At 50.4% G+C, this 22,689-nt stretch overlaps 1 protein-coding gene across 2 annotated transcripts in view; it reads right to left on the bottom strand.

The window, feature by feature from the left end:
* Cables1 (Cdk5 and Abl enzyme substrate 1) overlaps positions 1-22,689 on the bottom strand; it is a 113,953-nt gene that overhangs the window by 9,872 nt on the left and 81,392 nt on the right. For both annotated transcript variants that reach the window (XM_059246075.1, XM_059246076.1), the window contains 3 exons: positions 11,642-11,738; positions 10,134-10,290; positions 8,687-8,790 (listed from right to left, as the gene is read on the bottom strand). In XM_059246075.1, the coding sequence (XP_059102058.1) occupies positions 8,687-8,790; positions 10,134-10,290; positions 11,642-11,738 (358 nt within the window). The remainder of the gene's footprint in view (positions 1-8,686; positions 8,791-10,133; positions 10,291-11,641; positions 11,739-22,689) is intronic.

Below are 22,689 nucleotides of genomic sequence, written 5' to 3'. Positions count from 1 at the left end.
GAGCCCTGATCCCATAGGCAAGGCTCCCTAGGTGACTTGGGGATCATTCTTATTCTGCTAGTGTTCCCAAATATTCTCTGGTTAGAACCTACTCTGTAATAACCACCACCCACCTTTGAAAATGTGTGTGTGTGTGTGTGTGTGTGTGTGTGTGTGTGTGTGTGTGTGTGTGTGTGTGTGAGAGAGAGAGAGAGAGAGAGAGAGAGAGAGAGAGAGAGAGAGAGAGAGAGAGAGAGAGATTTACAAGAACACATGGAGGCCAGAGGTCAACCTCAGCACCATCCTTAGGAATACTGTCCACCACTTTGAGATAGGGTCCTTCACTGACTTGGAGCTCACTAATTAGGCTAGGCTAACCAGCCAGGGAGCTTTAGGGGATCCTTCCTTTTCTCCACCTCCCCAGAACTGGAATTACAAATGTGCTACCACGCCCAGTCCTTTTCACAAGGACTGAACTCAGGTCTTCAGGCTCGCAAGGCAAGCACTTTCTCAACAGGACCATAGCCCCACCCAGAGTGGGTGCTGAGCTTTACAGTGAACTGTGACACACTGTTACAGTTACAAGTGGCCCCATCCTTGCTCTTGGGGTAAGGAGCTTGGGTGTCCTTTCCTGGTAGTGGGGTGAGTTCAGGATGGGCAACTGAGTGTTGATGTGAGACCCTCAGCGCAGTCTTTGGTAGATGCTCTAAGTACCTGGATGGCAAAACTCTCAAGGTCACAGAGATGCCACCTGCAGGCACACGTGACATTCTCCACCACTCTCAGCCACCGTGTGCTTGTTTCCAGCTGCAGTCTCATGTCCTCGTGACTGTCCCCAGCACATAAGGCTTGGCTGCAGTTGGAAGGTTTCAGAGACGCCAGCGCAGCCAGGAGAAGCAAGATGTGAAAGCACTGTAAGCCACGGCCATGTGGCAACTTATAGATAAACAGAAATGCCTTACGTTACAAGCATTAGCTAGCAAGAAGCCTGCCATAGGCCATACAGTTTGTAAATAATATTAAGCCTCTGAATGATTATTTTATAAGCAGCTGAGGGACTGCAGGGCCAGGTGGGATCAGAGAAACTTTCCGACTACACTTGGCCCCAATCTGGCATTTGACTTGCTCTTTTATTTGGGCTTCATGAGTCTCACTATATAGCCCAGGCTGGCCTTAAACTCAGTCCTCTTGCCTTAGCCTTGAGTGCTGAGATGATGGTTGGGCATGCACCACCATGCGTCTTTCCTAAGTTAGACAACACGCTTTGAGGTGTGTGGAGGGTCCTCTGCCATTATCACCTTTCAGTCAAAGCCCAGTAACAGCCACTGCGTAGACAAGAAACCCCTTACTCGATCTTCAGGGAGGCAGTCTCTCCTCATAGCCTCAGCATCTGGCACCAAGTAGCTGGTAGTCCTCCAGGGGGAGTGACAGAGGAAGCCCAAATAAAGATGCTCCTCACATGAAGTATGAGATTGGCACATGGCCAGGTGGGACCAGTGGACCAGGATCCTAGAGAGAGACTGCTTTATGCTAAAGGCATCAGTGTACTTGGACAGCTGTAGGCTTGTGACAGCCCACGTCACTGAGGCAAGTGCCCAGTAACAGTCACTGTAGCCTGTCTGCCTCAGTCTATTTTGAGGTTGGGGGTGGGCAGTGAAATGTCTCTAAGACACGATGGAAGAAGATGGTGGTAAGCTGTGCTCTGAGAGGCTGGCTGAGAACAGGAAGTGGCCACTTTGGTTTCCTGGCCTGCTGTAACAAGCTCCCACAATCTGGGTAGCTTTGACAACTACAGGCCGTCCTAGAGACCTAGCTGGAAGCCTGCACTCTGGGCAGGCTGGTAGGCTGGGCTCACGGAACGTAACACTTTGTTACTCTGTCTCCAGAACCCTCCTTGACCCTCCCAAGCTTCTGATACCCAAGACTGACGATGCTTCACTACAGCATCCGCTGTCTTTCCTGCCCCTTTCTACGGACACGATCATGTCAGATCAGGAACATTATTCTCTGCTCACCTCACTTTACCTCATGTACATCTGCACAGAGCCTGGTGCAGATCAAACAACATCCTAAGGTCACAGGAGGTCACAGCCTCTCTTAGGGGAGACAGTCCCAGCCACAGTCGTGACTTGTACTTAAAAGTGCTGCTGTGCAGCCTTACTAGACTCTGACCCTGTCTGTCCCCCAGGCTGAGAGTTCAGCCCCCTGCCCCAGCGCCAACTCAGCCTCCCAAGAGTCAACCCTGGTCTGCAGGAGGCCTTCCCAGGCACTCTCCCTGTGTGTGGCAGCTCTCTTTCTGGTTTCTCTTCTCAGGGAGACTCAGCCAGAGATCTGGTTTTACACCCAGCTCTGCCTCATAGCATCCGGGTAGCCTGGAGCACACTGCTGAAATACTTAGGCCTCAGTCGCCTCCTCTGGCATCTCTTCCAGACACCTGCTTTGTGCTGATGGCCACAGGACACCTGATTGGGGGGGGGGGGCTGTCACTGTGATCTGCTCACTCACCTGATGAGTCGGCCACCCCCAGTATGGCAGTCTGCCTCCAATCCTTGTAGGATGCAGGGCCACCCTCTACCCTAGCAGGTGTCAGAGGGATGAAGTTGTCACTGTCTTCTGTAGAGACCAGAGTATGGCGAGCTCTGACACCTGACATCACCCTCTCTTGAGGGGGTTGTAAGATGACCCTTAGAGGCCAGCCCTCCTAGCCACCCAAGTGACCACTGTTCCTTCAGGGATGACAGTAACCAAAGAGGCTCGGGGATCCCAGCTCCTGCTAGCCACCCTTTCTGGCTTGGGGGAGAATGAATGAGACACAAAGCTGATGCTTTAAGCTAATCTACCAGTCTAACACACCAGTTGGGGGGCCTCTGGCGGTAGAATCAGAATCCACCCCCGGTGCATGAGGGAGCTTTTGGGAGCCCACTACCTTTGATGGGACACCTCATGCAGCCTTGAGGCAGGGGGAAGGGCTTGGACTTGCCTCCACTGGATGTGCCTCCCCATGGGAGGCCTTGCTTTCTTGTGTGTGGGGGAGTAGGGGAAGGGTTGAGGGGGGAGGCTATGGGGGCAGGAGGAGGGAAGAGGGGGATCTTTGATTGGTGTGTAAAATGAATGAAAAAATTTTCTTAATGAAAAAAGACTTGCAAGGCTAGATTTTGCCAGGTGTGTTACTATAAATCAAAGTGCTAATTAAACAGGGTGCAGCTCCTTCCTGGCCCGGAAGCTCAGCACATCATCACCTAATTCCAGGCTGCAGGACGGATGGGCAGTGCTGGCCTCAGCACTTACATTTCTGATCAACACCCAAAGTGAGGTCCCGGACACACCTGTCCGCAGCTCTCTGGCTGCAGGAGGCAGTGTGCACTCAGCTGTGTAAAGGAGAAGAGGAGGGTCAGCAGAGGGGAAGACCCCCCCCCCCCCAAAAGACAGCAAGTTCCAAAGCAATGTGCTTTACTAAGGAGCCCGGCCTCAGCAGAGGCAGGGAGGGAGGAGGGGAGAAGAGAGGGAGAGGGAGGAGAGAGAGAGACATGACCCTGAAAAAGATGAAAAGCCTACAGTTTAGTTACTTAGGTAGAAGTATCTACTCCATCTGTGTAGACACGGGGGTGCACTGCTTTTTATAATTACTCCACCTTGACTCTTGAAAGAGGAAGTCCAAGGAGGTGAACTTGGACTCATTCCAGCTCATGGCAACAGCTGGGAGGCTGCACAGAGAAGGACCCCTGGAGTGCAGTGGCAGAGGGAAGGGAGCCATATGCCTCAATAACGATGCTGGAGACCGGTAGGGGGGTTAGCGCTAACAGGTGGCTGGTCTGGTGGAGCTCTGGCCTCCCTCCTCTAGGGCCGACAGTCTGACCACTCTCAAACAGCTCTGAACAGGGGCACGCGTGCCGCCCACTCTGCTACTGTCTCTCGGGGCCAGAATTCACCCCTATCCTGGTGGGAACATTCCAAGGAAGTAAGGCTGCCTCAGTTTCCCCACCATACCTTAAACGGGAGGAGGAGTAGCAGGGAGTGATCTGGGCAGCTCCGTCCAGCCCCTGGGAACATCAGTGCTCAGTTCTGCTTCGACTGCACTTGTCCGAGAACCACCAGCACTCCCAGTTCAGGGGGGCAGCCGAAAGCAGATGTTCTGCTTGTTCAGGTAATTAGGCAGGGGCGCCAGGGACTGAATCCGTCTAACAACAGCAGATGGGCATTTCAGCTGTCCCGTGCATTTAATCCGCTTTCTGAGGACAGCGGTGAATGATAAGGGAACTGTGTGGATGGGCAGCCTTTGGTGCTGTCTACCCTGCGGATTCCAAACAGCAGAGCCTTGAAGGAAGCAGTGCGCAGCTCTCACTGACACATCGGGAGGGTCATGCTGTGGGTCGCCATGCCTTCTGAGGCACGCTCACTGTCAGACCTTTGATGGACAGCAGATGCTTCACGCCTTGGGTATTCTGCAGTCAGGTGGGCACCTAAGCCACCAGTATAATTCTTTTTTTTGGTTTCTCAGGACAGGGTTTCTCTGTGTAGCTTTGTGCCTTTCCTGGAACTCACTCTGTAGACCAGGCTGGCCTCGAACTCATAGAGATCCGCCTGGCTCTGCCTCCCGAGTACTGGGATTAAAGGCATGTGCCACCATTGCCCGGCCACCAGTATAATTCTTAATGAAAACAAGCAACAAAAATAAAAATTCTCTTATAGAGGTGGAGGCAGAGTCCAGCCACCAAGCAGGGCAGGCCGGATGAATCTTTTTCCTGAGACCTTTATTTCCCACTGCTCAGCATTTCACAGTGTACTGGAAAACCGGATCCGAAGATAAATTTCTACAGCTTACGGGGGATTTTCAAGGATGCTGTGTGGGCTTGCCAAAGGACTCAGATTCTGCTATTAGGTAAATGGAATAAGAGGAATATATCAGAGACCCATCCAACAGGTGTTCTGTCGAGATGTGGGTATCTATGGACATCATCAAGCATGTCTGTCAGTTTTCTTATGTCAAAGCATTCACTGATCCATTCACACAGGGTTAACTGTGTTGACCTTACCACAGAGCTTTCTCATATTCTCTTCTTAACTGCTTTCTACACCCATAAAAGGAAACCAGGTAACAATGAAAACCACTGTCAATACAAGCTGGCAGGCTCTAATGATACACAGTCACTCTAGTGAAACTTAATTATCCACCAGGCACCGGAACACAGGAAGTGAGGTCCTGACACCAGACCTCCTGCCCTCTGGCTGCACATTAGCTAATGCCCTACAAGAACCTGCATGTAGCCGGGCAGCTTGACGTGCTTTCATGGTCTGTGGTCTCCTTCTATGACGTGCTTTCATGGTCTGTGGTCACCTTCCAGAAATGCGCAGCCTGGACCACAGGTGCAGCTACACCATGGTCTTCACGCCGGCCCCGGGAGGTTTCAAGTCCAACGTCTAACTTTTGCCTTTTCATGATGGCTAGGTGTGAGCGTGACCTGCGGGGTCAGCAACTATAGAAATGAATGTGCCAAGAGTGTGAGGCCACCTTGGTGTCACTTCCTCTCTGGAAGTGGGGACTTCACCTGCAGACATATCCTTAGACCAACAGCAGAGAAGACACGTATCCAGCTACAGCCTGGGTGGGTACTGCTGAATGACCCCTGCAGGTACTTACCCAAGAACAGAGGAAGTGCAGACCCACAAGGGGCCACGTGCAGGGATACTGACAGCCATTTCATGAGAGCCTCACACCAGAGACAACCAAATGGCCGACCACAAGAGGATGGACAAACTGTGTTCATCCAACACTGTCAGCAATTCAGTACAACTCCGGGTGACTCTCACTAACACCACGCTGTGTGAAAGACCAAAGAGAGTATACTGCCTGTATTTCCATTTACACAAACTTTCAGGATAAGTGAAAAACTAAACAGTCTCAGAAGTCAGAACAGTGCTGCCTTTAGTGAAGCTGGGGAATCAGAAAACAGACTAAATCTATATTGAGATTTAGTGACAGAATTCATGAGACTACACACTTAAAATGGCTGTAGTGGAGCCTGAAATTCCACGGCACTTCCTCAAACACGAGACAATCATCCCAAGGTCTCAGGCTTGGGTTCTGCACGGAGATGGTTTAGCCTGGACTGTGGCCTGAGAAGATGAAGCTGAGGCAGCAGGATCCAGAGGCTGAGTGGTCCCTAGGACGTGCTCCCACAAGCCAGCAGAAGGTGCAGCAGAGAAGGTGCAGCACTGGGCCTCAGAGACCTGCATCGACCTCACGGGAAGGCTGTCGGGTTGAGCAGACAGCAGGCCCAGCCTCAGAGACCTGCATCGACTTCATGGGAAGGCTGTCGGGTTGAGCAGAGCTTCCCATTCCTCCTCGTGTGCCTCGGGCTTCTACTGAGGGCCCTTTAGCAACCTGCTCAAATAACCCCAACTCTTACTGTCCCTCTTGGAACACCAGCCTATTACAGGTGCAGGCTTGTCACTCTACGGTCTCAACCCCACTCTGCACACACCCTTGCCTTCCCACAGGGAACCCACCTCTGGCCTGTCAGCTCCTATCCATCACTTTTCCACACCTTCCACACCCTCCTCACGACCACAGTCATTTGTCTACATGTTCGCCGTTGGACTTTCCCACTCATTCTGAGGCCAAAGAGAGGGGACTGTGGCTGATAGTTCTCTGAGAAGTGAGGAAGCACACAGTAGGGCGGCAACTAAATCTGCTGAATGAACAAATTCTAGATTTGCTCGCCAGCATACAACAGTCGAGCAAACCCATGAAAACAGAGTCCTGCATCCTAGTTCCTACAAGGTCAGTGTAAATCCCCTGTAGCCTGCAGGCTCCTGTGAGTTGCAGAAGCTGGCCTGAAGCTGTCTGTCACACATTGTCAACAATTTAAGTGGTGACACAAAAGAATAGATGTCCTGTCTTTTATCAAAAGTACCACGTCTGGGGCCAGGATAGGAGAGAAGCCTCATGGCCTAGGCTAGGAAATGCAGCCAAAGAGTGATGGCATTCTGTAAAACACGGACTCTTACAGAAGCCCAATGTCAGCACATGAAAAATGGCCCACTTGGGGACACAGGCTGAGGAGGGCTGCACATACACTCTCACTTGGAAAGCCATCCAAGTGTCTAAGGAGGGCAAATGAGCTGCGTGCTGTGAGTCTTCACAGACTGTGGCCCAGAGCTTCAAAGTTCACAGTGAAGTAAGCGGGCAAATGGGATCTGGCCATGCTTGTCCAAGGGAGGTCAGTGCCGCCACAAGACAGCATCTCCGTGGGGGAGTCCCCTGCAGGACCCCACCATTGGCCACAAGCAGTACACCTTCATACTGTCTCAAACTTCTGACATCTGTTAATCTTCTGGCTAGAGAACGGTCCTCACATCCTGCCCTTAGGTCCCACTGCGGACTGCACAGGGACAGGCCATTCAGAACCGGCCAGGCAAAATCAGTGAGCAGAGGCCGACTCAGAAGCTGGAGACTCAGCACCCCACTTCCTGTCAATAGCAAGGGGTCTCACTGGGATTCTGAGCCACAGTTTCCTGCCCAAGTTAGTTAATAAAGTGAACATTCATCGGTAAAGTGGGGCCCACACTGAAAATACATGTTCTCATATAAATGATAACGTTTAAGTGGCTCCTTTAATACAAGGGCGCAGGCTTTTGTCATGGAATATTTAAGCATTGGAATCTGGGGAAGATGAATGAATCTTGGTTTTGTTCCTTGAATGAACAGATCATGGAATAGGAAAAAAAAACCCTGAAAACATTTAAACCCAGTAATCCCTACCTATACACAACTGTGCTTTTGTTATCGTGCTAGGAGCACAATAGGGATAAGTAAGAGTGAGGACAGGGTCATTTTAAATTAAGTGACTTTGAAAGTAGCTCAGCAGGACTCTGAACTACAAGTGCTGACTGGTGGTTCGAAACCACTAAGGGCAACCTTTGAGTACTTGGGAGTGGCTTTGCCCCTTGGCTTCTCTAGACACCGAAGACCTCAGTGAGAACCCTTGGGCTCAATGCTGAGGGTAGGGCTTCTAAGGTAAGCAGCTAGAGTGACCCAGGGGAGGAAGTGCATTGGTTGCCTGCCCTGATGTGCCATGGGATGCAGAAGGTATAGAGAGGCAGGGCATCTGGGCAGATGTGCCCTCTGCTGATGCTGTGTATGATAGGTCTGGTCAGCCCACTTCTCTCTTTCCTGCTCCCTAGCAAGTGGGACAGTTCTACCCAAAGAAAGGGGTATCTACAGAAGCAGGAGCCCACCATGGCAGAGAAGGTAGTCAGCCAGAAAGTGTAATCGAGATACACAGAGGGAAACCAGGAAGTCACGAAACACACACAGCAAGGAGAGTGCTCGCTTCTACTTGCCCGTGGTTCAGAATGCACGTGGAGATTTACAGTCACTGAGGTGATCCCAACACAGCTCAACTTGAACTTGGTGCTCCCACGGAAAGGTCAGGCCCTTCCCTAGTGGAGTCTGGGGTGTGTATATTCTGGCACGCTCTTCTCAGAAGTGAAGGTCTCTAAAACTAAGCTGGTAGCTTTTGCCCACTGGACCCAGCCTTCTCAACTTCTCTGTAAGTGGCATTCCCAGGCCAGTTAACCAGAATGCTGCAACTCCGACTGGAGAACTCAATAAAATGTCCCAGGTGCACAGTCCAGAGAGCTGCCCAAGGCCACTCCAGGATGCTGTGGGCACTAACCACTCAGCCAGCCGTCCGACACCACTTACCATGTAGGAAGGGAATGTCAGCACTCGCTTGTGCTTGCCACAAGGCCACTGGGGGTCATCCAGGAGATTCGGGTCATAGTCCATAAAGTCTCCCAGGTCGCTTCCTAAAGAGCACAAGCACATGGTAATTAGGGGCCCTGGACTCCTTGAGGCTGAGGCTGCTGGGATAGTTATTAAAGACAAGGTGGCTTCAGGGCCATTTGTCTCAGTCACCTCACAACGGCTCTGATTTCTAGGGGTTGTCTGTGCTTGGCAGTGAGGTATATCCACCCACCGACAAAAAGATTGGCCAACTCTTACCATTCTGATTTTTTTCCTATGTTAGTAAATTATGTGTTCATTTCCCTGACCCAGAAGAATACAAAACTTGACACAACATGTGAACTGTGGGGACCCTTGTAGGTCACAGGACATGGTCCTAGATCAGTCTGCTCTTTAAGCTGACAGAGAGAACTGCTAAACCCAGTTGTACCATTCAGGGCCATGACCTGGGTAAATGCTTCTAGACAGGCTGCTGTGTGTGAATCATGTCCCAACTGTGGTAGCCACCAGCAAACACAGATACAAGTGACCTTGGCAAGTGATGGGGGATTACAACAGGCACAGGCTGACCCAGGGAACTTTACCTTCACTTGGAATTTCGTGTGTGTAGTAAGTGTGAGCATGACTTTGTAAGTTGGTGTGCAGGTGTACATGTGTGTGTGGAGACCAGAGGTTGATGTAAAATGTTTTGGTCAATCACTTTTCTATCATCTTTTGAGACAGGGTCTTTCATGGAACCTGGAGTTGACCAATACTGCCAGACTAGTGGCCAGCAAAACTCAAGGTCCTCCTGTCTCCTCAGTGCTAGGATCACACACACACAATGCATGCCTGGCCTTTTATGTGGGTGCTCGGGATCCGAACTCAGGTCTTTGTGTTTTTGTGGTAGGCACTTTGCCAGCCGTTCCTAGGCCCCTCACCTGGAATTTCCCTGTAAGAGTTTTTATCCTTGTACCTATGTATGGGCAAACATGGGTATGCATCTCATCCTTCAAAAGCCAACCCAATTCCTAACTGTGAGCACTGCAAAGGAAATGCTCACCCAATCTGCACTTCAGGACCCAACTGTACGGGAAAACACAGAAGGCAGAATGCAGCCATAGAACACAGGTGAATGAGGAGCCGAGAGGCCGGGGGGGGGGGGGGGGGGGGGTGCTACAGCTTTGCTCCCCACCCCCACCCCCACCCCCACAGGTAGGCCCTGGGGGCTGGGAACCGAGCAGCTAATTAAGAGAAAGGTCTTCTGTGGTATGTGTGAGTCTGTGGCCTGAGATCACACCTCAGGCCTGCCCCTCACCTCACCTGTGGATCCTTCCTCTAACCAGCACAAATGGAGATCCTATTTGCGCTGTAAACTGAGGCACATCCTACCACCAGCCACCAGACCCTTCTGAGCCAAAGTTACCTGCATCAAGGCTCCCCTGGGTGCTGCTGGCCCGGCCCATGGAGAGGCTGCGGTGACTCAGGTTCCGGAACTGGGAGAAGGAGGAGGTGGAGTCTATGGTGTTCCTCCGGGTTCCGAAGGCATTTGTGGGTAATAGAAACTGGGTATAGGACACTGTCTGAAAGGGAAGAACAAATCCAGGGCAGTGGTTACGTCCAGGGGAGGCCAGGCTTGTTTTCTGGCCAAGCTCTGTTGCTACCCTAAGATCAGGTTTGCTTTTTTAAAAACATGCAATTCTGGAAGCTAATGGGATTTGAAAAATGCAACTTGTAGACCGGCCTGGTGGGCCCATCTTTAATCCCAGCACTCTCAAGGCCACGGAAGACAGATCTGAGTTCAAAGGCAGCCTGGTCTACACAGAGAGACCCTATTTCAAAAAACAACACAACACAAACAAAACAAACAAAAAAACCAAGAAATAAAAATGCAACCTGTTTGGTATTCCTTTTTGCCAAATTTGTGCCATTTTCATACCCCATCCTTACCCGAACAGCCTCCGAGCTATGTGCAGTCTAACTGATCCCATTTGGTCTGTCTACTCCTGGTAGGTGGCCAAATGTCCACATGTCAGACAAGGCACTGTCTCAGAATGTGCTGGAAGGTTGTGTCATGCACAAGGTACATGATGTACTGCATATAATCCAGGGGAGGGATCAGGAACACATCAGGCCTCCAGAGTCTCTGGTAAGGGCTCCTCTCACACTTCCCCGAAGGTACTGACCATGACCCTCCACTCTGCCCCAACCTTCCTCACTCCAAGGTGAACACTCACCCTTTTGGATGAAGATGGGGGAGCCTATTTCTCTTTACTTGCCCCAAGAAGCACCTTGTAGGCACCCCACATACAGCCTGACCGAGGCATCGTGTCTTGGACACAGAGCTGACAGATGCCCTGAGGGTGAGGACAGCTATTTGGGAGCCTCCCACCAGAGCGCAGGCTTTTCGGGAGGTTGTATGAAGACTACCACAGGTCAGCATATTTCAAATTTTGCTCCTTGGACTTCAACTTAGCAGCTCACTATATTGTGGGTGAAATCTGACTGTTTAGCGGGACACCACACTGACACAGTTTAGTGGTCACCGTGCTGGGCAGAGGCACTCGGGGCTTCTTGGGATCATGAGAAGCCAAAACTTTACTAGTGGCTGGAATATTGCTCACTGACACCTCTCGTTCACAGATACACAAACCATCACTCCATCTTGGAATGTGGATGTGTTTATAAGTATGTGAATATTGCACAATCAGCTGTAAACAGTGTGAGCAGAAATGCACATTCCTCAGGACCTCCTGCCACGCCTCTACTGAGTTACTGGCTTGGTGGTTTCTGTCTGCACAGAACTGGAGTGAGATGATGCATCACACCGAGGAACCTGCCCTGACCTTGCAAGTAAGTCTTATGCTCTAGCTCTCTGCCTTTGCATCCTGGGCCTTGCACCAGCTGCAAAATTTCAGACACTAGAAACCTTACCTTCCCATCAGCCCCCAGCTCCACACCATCAAGGCCAATGATCTCCTTCAGGCTCATGGCCCCTGCTGACTGTCTCCCTCCATCCAACTTCAGGTCCCTAGGAAGCACAAGCCAAGAGAAAATGCTTTTGTGTGTTTCCCAAAGAATGACACTCGCTGTATGACAGCATGGACACACTGATGAAATGACCCAGGAAGGGGGGGGCGGGGTGGTGACAGTGCTCTGGGAGTCACTCTCTGCTGTCACTTTCATGCAAGTGACATCCAAATGAACAAACACTCAGGAGGAAGCGGGCCTTGGAAGCCCCTGGCTACCACCACCCTCCACATGGCCTCTGTGTTTTCAGACACATGGGGGCATTTCCTGAATGCTGGGGACAGTGGGTCTCTTGGGATCTAGTGCTGGCTTCCTTTTGAAGTTGCTAAGATCACCTCTCCTTGCCACTCTTCTTTACCAGATGGGACAAATCAATGACTTCAACAGCGACCAGGTATCACTGGCAATGAAAGGTCAATGCCACAGTAGTTAGGCCGACCACCTTAACAGCGAGTGTCCTCTCGTCAAAGGAGAGCCCCAGGAGTGACATAAGCCTTCCAACACTGTGGCACAATTTCTAAAGCCTTTCACTGTCGTGCTTTTGGTTACGACGATACCATTAACCCATTTTACAGAGGAGGAGATTGAGGCTTGTCAAGGCCACCAAGAGAGCAGATTGTGTATTGAATGTCCTTCCTAACACATAGCACCACCCTGGTGATGCAGGATAGGGTCACTGTGACTACATCCAGGTAGAATTACCCACTGTGTCAGAGGGTGAGTCTCTCCAGAGTCACCTAGCGCCTTTCTAACTTCCTACTACAGTCTGGCTCCCATGGCCAGGCATTCTGTATTAGTCAGTACAGGACGGAAGAAGGCGTCCAGGGTTTTCTGTGACACCCCAGGGTTCTCTACTGCAGCCATGTTTGGGTACTGCCTTCCAGCTTCTGTCTGACACACAGTGCTTGCTGGTGAAGTCCACGTTAGACTGACAGCATGCTCGTCACGGGACCTGGGTGGAGACTCCCAGGTCTGAGTCTAAGAACGTGGGCAAGAGACTGTAATGTGGAATGGCCAACGGCAACCCAGGGGAGAGAGGAGGGCTGGGGAGTGACGCGGGGAAGTGAAGGGAAAGCAGACATCCCCGGCCCAGCCGCTGCTTCCATCCATGGGCACGCCAAGCATGGCCCGGCTCCTTTGACTGTGGAGCCTTATCTGGAACAGTCTTCAAAATCAACACACAGGCCTTCTGCGCCTAGTAGTGCTGCATTTTTGAAGCCATTTTCTTGGGAGGAGATGGCTCACCTCGCTCAAAATGACATCAAAGTCACACAGGACAAAGGCAAACAAATCTCAGAACTCTCAGTTATAAGGTCCCCTCCCCCCTCTCTACCATTCCTCTCTCCTCTCTGTCTCCCTTCCCCCTCCCTCCCTCCCTCTTGTGAACATTGTCAATCAGTACTTCTCCAAGCCCTCCCCATGTATGTGATTCCCAACATCAAGCTCGCCTCCCCTGTTTGGGAGCAGAGCATAGCAAGACTCAAAACTGTAAGAAGGAGCTGGGCAGTGGTGGCACATGCCTTTAATCCCAGCACAGATCTCCGAGTTGAGTTCCAGGACAGCCAGGGGTACACAGAGAAACCCTGTCTTGAAAAACCAAAAACCAAAAACCAAAAAAAAAAAAAAAAAAAAAAAAAGCAACAAAGAGGCACAAGTCATCCAAATGAGGACTTCAAGAATGTTCTAGGCAAGGGAACTGCTTTCACATGTATCTAAGTCCTCCCACTCTCCTCGAGCACTAGGGTGTCCCGGATTATGTGTGTGGCTTTCCCAAGATGCTGTGCTGGCACTGAACCAGAGGCTAGGAAGACAGAGCATGCTAGAGAAAGAGAAAGCAGGGCCTACGGAGGTCACCGGGTCCCCTGGAGCTAGGTCCACCCCGAGGGACGCCACCTGACTGATTTGCCTGCTACACGAGCTACCCACAGTGCTTCTCAATGGATTCAGCAATCAAGATGGAGGCCAGTGCACCGTGGCACTAGCTGGGGGCAGCATGGGTACCATGAAAAACTCGAAAGCTGACATTAACAGAAAGGTAGGTGTCATCCTCTGAGGGGGTGGGCAAGAAACCTAGGGGAATGACTATTAAAGCCAACCTGTGTGCAGAGGGTCTACAGGAGTGTTTTCTTTCATGCTCCATCTGCACAGCATCTCATAGGTAAAGAAACTGAGGCATTTGCCAACGGTAGTCTGGTGTCTCCTGGTGCTGGGTGATTCGTATCAAATCCCTTCAGCTGCCCTTAGGTTGTTCGTACTACTGAGTCCTCAGGACAGCCTGGCTCCAGTCAGTTGTTAAATGCGCACAGCACAGTGGACAGAGTGGAACCAGCCACGCCTCTTCCCACACTCCTTCCCGGTGTTTCCCACAAGGGAAAAAAGCTATAACAAAAACTGTATCATACAGGATTCCTCCCAGGAGCCAACCCACAATCCCTATGCAGAGAATCAGAGATTCCCATATGGACCCAGGAAATTGTCTAAGTGTCCAGAGACATTTGGGTCCACAAAGAGGTCAGGCGAGGCTCCACCCTGCCTCCCTCCCCACAGGAATCCACCTATGTGACCTGCTAGTGTTTTCCCCATACAGTGGTCACTGGTCACATGGGAAATATGATCTGGTTAAGAAAACTAATTCTTCAGTTGTATGAACTCTGTGTGTGTGTGTGTGTGTGTGTGTGTGTGTGTGTGTGTGTGTCTCACTCTACAGCCTATGCTTGCCCACAATCCTCCTGCTTCAGCTCCCAGAATGTGGGGGTTAGAGGTATGTACCACCATGCCCACATTAATGTATGAAATTTTAATCAACTTAATATAAATGGCCACTGGTGGCTAGTGGCTACCATATTGGGCTAGCTTTTGGTGCTTTCCTGTCAGGACTGTGGCTTCAATTCATTTGTAACTTCCATGATAAAACCATACAGTCACATGCAATGTGTTTAATAATGTGGACCGGCTCTCCCCATTTTCTTCCCCAAAGTAGCCTGGCCATTTGCTGTCTGTAGCCTCAGGGATGTTTACCTTTCAGGCCACAGCTCACTGAGGAGATGTGCCAGGCATCCTAGAGGTGGAGGAGCAATGAGAAGAGCAGGGTGGCCCTCAGTGGGGAGGTAATGATGACCTTGGGGTCCCTCGGCTTGGCATTCTATCGGTACTCCTAGACTAAGTGTTCCCAGCTGTAATCAAAACCCACAGCTGCAGGTGGCACAGGGCCTCGGCAATCTTTGGGCCTGGAGGAGTCACTGGGCAGGGGTGTTATAGTAGACTGCTGGCAGTATCAGGGCACACCAGTGAGCATGACCAGTGTGCGGGTCAACCTGTGAGCAGTGATCCCTTTGGGGGTCGAATGACCCTTTCACAGGGGTCGCATATCAGACATCCTGCATATCAGATATTTACATTAAGATTCATAACAGTTATGAAATAGGAATAAAATAATTGTATGGTGGGGTTCACCATAACATGAAGAACTTTATTAAAGGGGTGCATGTAGTTGGAAGTTTTCCTGTGTCCCATCCGGTCTGCAGCCGCTCAGACCCAAGTAAACAAACACAGAGGCTTATATTAATTAAAACTGCTTGGCCATTAGCTCAGTCTTCCTACTGACTAGCTCTTACACTTAAACTCAGCCCATTTCTGTTCATCTATATGTTGCCACGTGTTCTGTGGCTTTACCTGTGTGCCATTACATGCACGGTGGGCTGGCAACTCCTGACTCAGCCTTCTTCCCAGAATTCGACTCCTGACTCAGCCTTCTTCCCAGAATTCTCCCTGTCTGCTTATCCCGTCTATACTTCCTGCCTGGCTACTGGCCAATCAGCATTTTATTAAACCAGTGTACAAAAGCATTATCCCACAGCAGTCGCAACATTAGGAAGGTTGAGAACACTACCCTAGGCCTTTCTTCATATAGTCATAGAGACTGGAAAGAGAGGGGATCTGGGATCTGAGTTTCTCGACAGCCTTGTGTCAGGGGAGAGAGGGAGGTAACAGACTGGAAGAACTAAAGAATCTTCTCAACTGCAGCTGGCACACTCGTATGGCAGTCACTCGAGAATACTACTTTGTGATGTTTGGGACACACATTTCTGTGTATTCTCTCAGGCTGTCACTGGAACGGGACATGGTTCTTGGTGGGAGCGAGTTAAGAGCACATGCATATACATATATGTGCCTCGAGTCACAGCACAGAAAACAAAGCTCATTCATGACTTTCTGATGATCACTGAATTTTTTTTTTTTTTTTTTGTCTTTTTAGGATCTGATCTTGAAACTCACTTATATAGCAGGAGGGGACCTTGAACTTCTGGCCATTCTGTTTCTACCTCCCAAGGGCTGGGGTCACAGGCACGCACCACTATGCCCCGTTTTCTGTGGTGCTGAGAATGGAACCCAGGGCTTTGTGCACATTAGGCAAGTGTTCTACCAGCTGGGCTCCATCCTCAGGCAGGTCTCCATTTTCTTCCCTGAATTCATGGGTAGCAACTGTCAGGGTCTGAAAGCGCAAGTGTGCAGATCATCTTCTCTGGGTTGGGTTTTTCCTGCTAAGTGCTCCAATAAATGTCACTGAAACCCGATATTAGCACGAACTGCAGGAAATTGCCCTTTTGGAGCCATACTTGACTGACATAATAACAGCAATTTCACAATGGGCTCCCTGATATTACAGATAACTGCCTTGGCCTGGTGTGTGATGCAGATAGAGCAACAGAGGCCTGGGCGTTTGCCGGCTGCTGTCTCAGAGGGCTGAGCGACTGGAGGTGACTGCAGAAAGAACTGTGATGTTTTGGATGTACCCAAAACAATCTTTAAAAATAATATCCAGGGAAAAAGAACTAAGCAAAAGTCTCAGGAGAGTAGGGGTAAAATCCCAGTGTGTTCTAAGATCATTGCTCTAAAATCTTATAAAATGGTTATTAAAAATATCTGTGGACTCACATGCCAGCCTTAAACCCGCAGTATGGATAACACAGAGCAACAGCTGGATGAAGCCATTGAAAGCAGATTCAAGCTGGACTTTCTTTGAAAAGCCTAGAGGATCTTCTTTTAATCTCAGATATATGTAGGGTTCAAATGTTAATTTACTGAGACTCCGACTGTTTTTAAGAACCAAAAAGGCACTGGGTGTGGTGGCATACGCCTTTAATCCCAGCATTAAAGTAGGCAGAGGTAGGTTGGTCTCTCTGGGTTCTAGGCCAGCCTGGCCTGTAGAGGAGACCCTGTCTTTAAAAAGCATGCGAGCTCAAGCACCGCTTGCAGTATCCCAGATCTGCACATAAAGGCTTGAATGTGGTAGGTTTGCCCAGGGAAAAGCATGGTTTGCAAGGTTGTCGGAGAAGACCTTTCTTACTTCCACAGGAGCCGTAAAACACTGGTGAAGAGCCATGGCAAGTTGGTTCTAACCCCTGTGGCCCCACCTCAGGGCACACCGCAGCTTACACTGGCCTCCCTGCTCAGCTCAGTTCGCAGGCCATGCAAGCTTGAACAGTTTGCAAACGCAGGACAAAGACCGGCAATGGAACCAGTCAGTGGGGAATGGGAGGGGCTGGAGAGAGGGCCAGGGTGGGGCGGGGGCAAGATGAGAGGGGATGAAGGCATGTTTGGGGGAGACAGCCAAGCAGCACTTATACGCTTAAGAAAAATAGGTTGGTTCATTTGGGGGCTGCAGCATTCTTCACAGCAGCGTGCCACAATCCTCAGCAGGAAAGTCGCTAGACCCCAGTCTTAGCTTCAGCTGCTACAGCATAAAGCAAACACATCATATTTCACCCCTCAGTCATCTGATCAAAGCCGACTGTCAGCCTACATCATCAGGTTCTCAAAGGTTATGCACCTCCCTTAACCACTGCATGGCCAACTCCCAACTCTATCTTTTCTAAAAGGCTTGGCTGACTACCATTAATGCACAGAACTGATCTTGGTAGGAAAACAGGATTCCCCACCAGACAAGAAGTTCAGGGTCCTTTCCCTTAGAGGCAAAATCAACGAACCAATCTAAAAAAATGTGATTGCGAGCCAGTGTGTGAAGGTGCTTATAATGCAAGCCAGCTGAGCTAATTGTGATTCCCAGGACATGTGTAAAAGGCAGGAGAGAATCACCCCCACAAAGTTAACCTCTGACCTCCACATATGTGCCACCCCCCCACATCATGCACACACACCTCACACAATAATACTTAAAAAATAAATAAACAATTGAATACTTACACCTGGGAAGTAGATGGGAAAACGCATGTGTGATCCAAGTAGGTACTTTCCAAGGCTTTCTGCTCCTAGGATTGGGCTGTCCTGACCTCTACCCATGGTTGAGATCTCTAATGGTGCCTTAAGCGCAGACTCAAGGGACCGTCTGCGAGCACCACCCAGGAACTTGCTCTTCAAAGGGCAACAATGGCTCAAACACTTGGATATGTAAATAATTTAAGAGCTAATTAAATATTAACAGGATTTCTAGACTCTTCAAAAAGAACAGAGACTGGGAGAAAGCAGAGCTCTGAAAACTGGATTAGCAAAGGAAATACCACTTGTGAATGAGTCTTAATTAAGAGATCACACGTCGCGGGACTCCAGGACACTAGTGAGCGTTAAGAAACCCCATCTGTAGTCTGCTGTAATTTGGATCTAGAATGCCCCCTGAAGGTCATGTGCTAAAAAGCTTGCTCCCTCACCTGGTGTACTCCTGAGAGGTGGTGGAGTCCCGAGGAGGGCCCAATGGGAGACCTCAGGTCAGGAGGTGGGCCCTAGAAGGGGATATTGAGACCCCCCTCCTTTATTGGCATCCCTGCCGTGAGATCCATGACTCAGTTCCAGCACCTGTAGTGAGTGAAGCATGGACTGAAAATGTCTGTGTGGGTGCATGTGCATGTATGTGAAAACCACAGGACAGCTTTGTGTGTTGTTCCTAGGAGCAGTCCACCTTGCTTTTTGAGGCAGTACCTCACTGGCCTGGAGCTAGCCGAATCCCAGGCTCACTGGCTACAGAGCCTAGGGGTCCACTTGTCTCTACCTCTCCAACACACACCACCGCTCCTGGCTTTTTCATGGGGCGCCAGGAATCGAACTCAGGTCTTCCTCCACAAACTATGTCCCAGCCCCAGACTGAGACTTAATAACTTAAGGTCATTGTCTCTAGTGTCTGTCACAGTTGCAGAGCTAACACAGCCCCTTCAAGTGCAGTTTCACCTGCTCACATGGCGGCAGTTAACCACCAGAGTTCAAAGTCAACAAACAAGGCCACAGCGGACAGAAAAAAAAGGGCAGCTTTTAGCTGAGAAATCTTGGCCCCTCAGACCCAGCACTTCATGGGTAGGTCATCCCCAGAAAGGTGACAGGCAGACAATGAAGGGGTCTTCATGGAGATTACACCAAAATCTTTGTCTAAAGGCAGCTCTTACATAGCCAGAGAATGGAATGATTCACCCATGAGATCATCCAGAACCAGTCGCTGTGTGGGAATGTGCTTGGTGTGAGGAAAGAAACAGCTTGTGAGTGTGTAATTTTCCACAAGAAGAGATGTTTCTGGGGCGAGTGGTCCCGACCAGGCAGGGTGCATGCAGGCTTGAAAGCTCTCTAAGAATAGACTTTGTTCTGTGTCACAAAATGGTCAGTTTTCAGGAAATGAACCAAGTAGATGACCTCATCTGATTGCCTCATGCCGAAAGCTAAGGACACAAACACCACGTGGAAGCCGTTGACAACTTAGGACACCCCGGAGACACCTTGCACCCCACTGAGCAGTCCACGCCTGAGTGTTTGTGAATAGTGAATCCAGTGTCTGTTGCTCAACCAAGGACTGTCGTACAAACGGCCGTGTCCATACCACAGGAGCTGTCCTGGCCAGAAGCCTCTAGCTTCTTGGTTTTCACAAGACCCCCAAACAGCACATTAACCACCCGGTGATTCTCACTTTTTTTTGCTCGGACACCTAGGCAGACTCGCCCACGGATGTCGCATATTTCAGGAAACAAGCCCTTGGGCACAGACGCCAACTCCTTTAGGCACAGAAACAATGCTGGGATAACCTTTAACACACTGCCTACTGTCTCTCACTCACTAGTGGACTGTGCTCCAAAACTTCCTGAGCTGGCAGTCTGGAACCAGAATGCATCTTTCTAATGGAGGCAGTATCATAAATGGGGACTGGCCACACTACACCCTTTCAGCCTCTAATGTAACTGAGCCAGCCCCAAAGTACAAGCCAGAGCTCTGGCCTCATCTCAGCAAAAGGCCAGTGGGTGTAAGAGGAGAAAGACACTGGAGGAAGCCGAGTCTCTTGGTTTCCTGGCTTGGGACTGACCCTTAACCAACAGCTTTGAAGGTCAAATTCACACTGGTCTACCTTCTTCTCAGCTCTGCCTCTTCCTTCACTGTACTGAGCCTTTCCCCTGGGCCGTTCCCCATTTCTTCTGTTTCTATAACTCCACAGATCCTCTGTCGCACCTAGAGGTTCCACACCTGGTCCCATGGTCGGGGCACCAAAGCTCAGGGGTGCAGGGTAGGGGCTAGAGGGTGAGAGGAGAGCAGTCTCAGGTGGAGGCACCTGGCTGTGGGGGTCCCTGAACCCAAGTCCTTGTTCAGGGAACCATCTGTGGGAGGTCAGCTTCCACCAGGGTTCCTATGAGGAGGAGAGAGGAAAAAAAAATACTAGATAGAAAGATGGCGGAGAGGAGACAGAAACACAGGATAGGTTCAGGAGACCCTCGGTCAATATCCAACGGCCCCTTCTGCCTCTTCAAAAGGGCTTTTTATAACAATGCATACCACACAGCCAAGTGCAGACCCTTCCACACACCTGGTAACCATGCACATGGTCAAGTCATGCCCTCATGCAGCCCTGTTGGATAAGGCAAGCTCAGATCTCACTAGGAAACCTCTGTGGGCTCTCACACATGGCACACTTGTTTACTAAGCAGGGAAGAGTCCAGGAAGTTGTGTGCAAGTCTTTTTATGTGACAGGAGTCTCCAGGCCTAACTGCAGGTCCATGCTAGAAGGGGGTGGGCAATGACTAATGTGAGTAAGGGCCTTGGCAACTACGCGCTGAAGAATGAGGAATGAGGAGCTAGTTTAAACTGGGGACTCTTCCTGAGAACGGTCCGGTTTATAAGCCCTTAAGTCAGAGATGGGCCACAGCTGATCCCCTCCCCCATTGCTGTGCTCCACCAACCTGCACGCTGTGAAAGGTGAGTCTGAACAAAAAGTCAAAACCACCTCTGTTGTGTCCTATGTTAGGGAAACCACTAGAGGGAAAAGACAAAATTGGAAGAAAATGGACCAAAATGTTAGCAGTGGCTTTGCTGAGGTCTGGCTTGCAAATTTCAATCTTATTTTTATGTATTTTCTAAACTAGCTTTAACATGCATGTGCCGAGAGGAAAAAAATTAAAGAATAAAGGAAAACCTGAAGATGAACCCATAGTACCTGTGATTCACCGAGAGCCAGGCTGGATTTCATCTGTGACTGGACGGAAGGGACCTCCCACTGATGAACTCCCGTGTCACCACAGCCTGGCAGGGGCTCTGAGCTCCCTGAGGTGGACACTGCAGGCACTTATAAAGATGAGTCAGCTGGGGTCAGCGGCTGCCAGCTCCATTCCCCGGGCCACCCCTTGCCTGGCTTCAGGTGCCATTGGCACGGATCACCAAGATGGCTAAGGGAGGAGTAGACTTGTCCCCATCCTCTTTAGGACTGGACTCCACGTAAACTTGTGTTGTCAGAACAGCAGGGAACCGTGAGGTGAAAGGTGACAGCTAACAGGATGTCGCTAAAGTCCTTCGAGCTCCTGTTTGATCTGAAGACACTGCCTTTGTTGAACTGGTATTGCTGGAGTTATCCGCCATTTCAAACATCCTTTACAAATGACCTCAAGGGCACTCGAGAAGAGCGCCTTTATGTCCGGGAAGGGCTTCCATGTCCTCAGAAGTCCTCTGTTCACTAGGCTCTGCCTGGCTGCTGCTGTGTGAGGCGTAACCCACCCTTGGTGACTATCAGTGGAACATCAACCTCACACCTGGGTAATTTGAAAGAAATGGGCACAACCCACAGGCCTCTTCATCCACGCAGGTCAGTAATCCCGCATCTTCCTAATGCATGCACTCAGAGACGGCTGTGTGGGCCTCTACAAAGAGAGAAGAGAGGACTACCGGGTGTGACTGGGATGCATGAGGGAAGGAGGACCAGGCAGGAACGTCACCTCACCCCAAGACGAAGTGCCCCCTCTCCACAGCACCGACCTTGGGAAACTGCTCTCTTCTACCTATGCTGAGTTCCACTCAAAAGGCCCGTTAGTTACTTAAACAGAAGCAGGGTACAGCTGAAGGAAAAGTGTGCTGACCTGCGGGGGGAGGGGGGACAGGTGCCATTTATCTTTTGATCTGTTTTAGAGACGTTCAGGCCACCAACTCTGACAAAAGCCAGTGAGTGGGCCTAAGCAAAGACAGCAGAAGTCACGTGACCTTAGCAACAGGCCTGAACGCTCAGCATGGATACTTGCCATACCAGTGAGGCAAAATGCAGTCTGCCCTGGCTGTATGAACACTGGGTCATCTGGCTGGTGAGCACAGAGCGGGGGGCCTCACGGAGTTCACCAGAAGCATATGGATGTAGCTTGAGGCCCTCTATCACTCCAGGCTTAGCAAAGTTCTTGTCGCTGTGACAAAGCCACTTGGAGAGAAACAAGGGACCATGGCCCACGTCAGTTCACCTTGTTAGTCCCTTCAAGGCCATCTGTCCAGCTTTCTGTTTCTCTGGAGATGCCCCCAAGGACCAAGTGCCAGGTCGAAGGTTCCACAGAATACCGGCTCTCACCAAAACATACTGCCTGTCTGCCTTTGGTAGGCCAGTGCTATGCTTCCCCCATGAAACGAGCAACACCCCAAGCCTGGAAATGCAGCCCTGGAAAACATGGCCCCCCTCCACCCAGTTATCTGTGAAAGTGGTGTGTTCACTGTGTTCCATG

Source organism: Peromyscus eremicus, chromosome 19 (genome assembly GCF_949786415.1).
Source record: "Peromyscus eremicus chromosome 19, PerEre_H2_v1, whole genome shotgun sequence".
NCBI classification, from domain to species: Eukaryota; Metazoa; Chordata; class Mammalia; order Rodentia; family Cricetidae; genus Peromyscus; species Peromyscus eremicus.
This window is presented reverse-complemented; position numbering and strand designations above follow the sequence as displayed.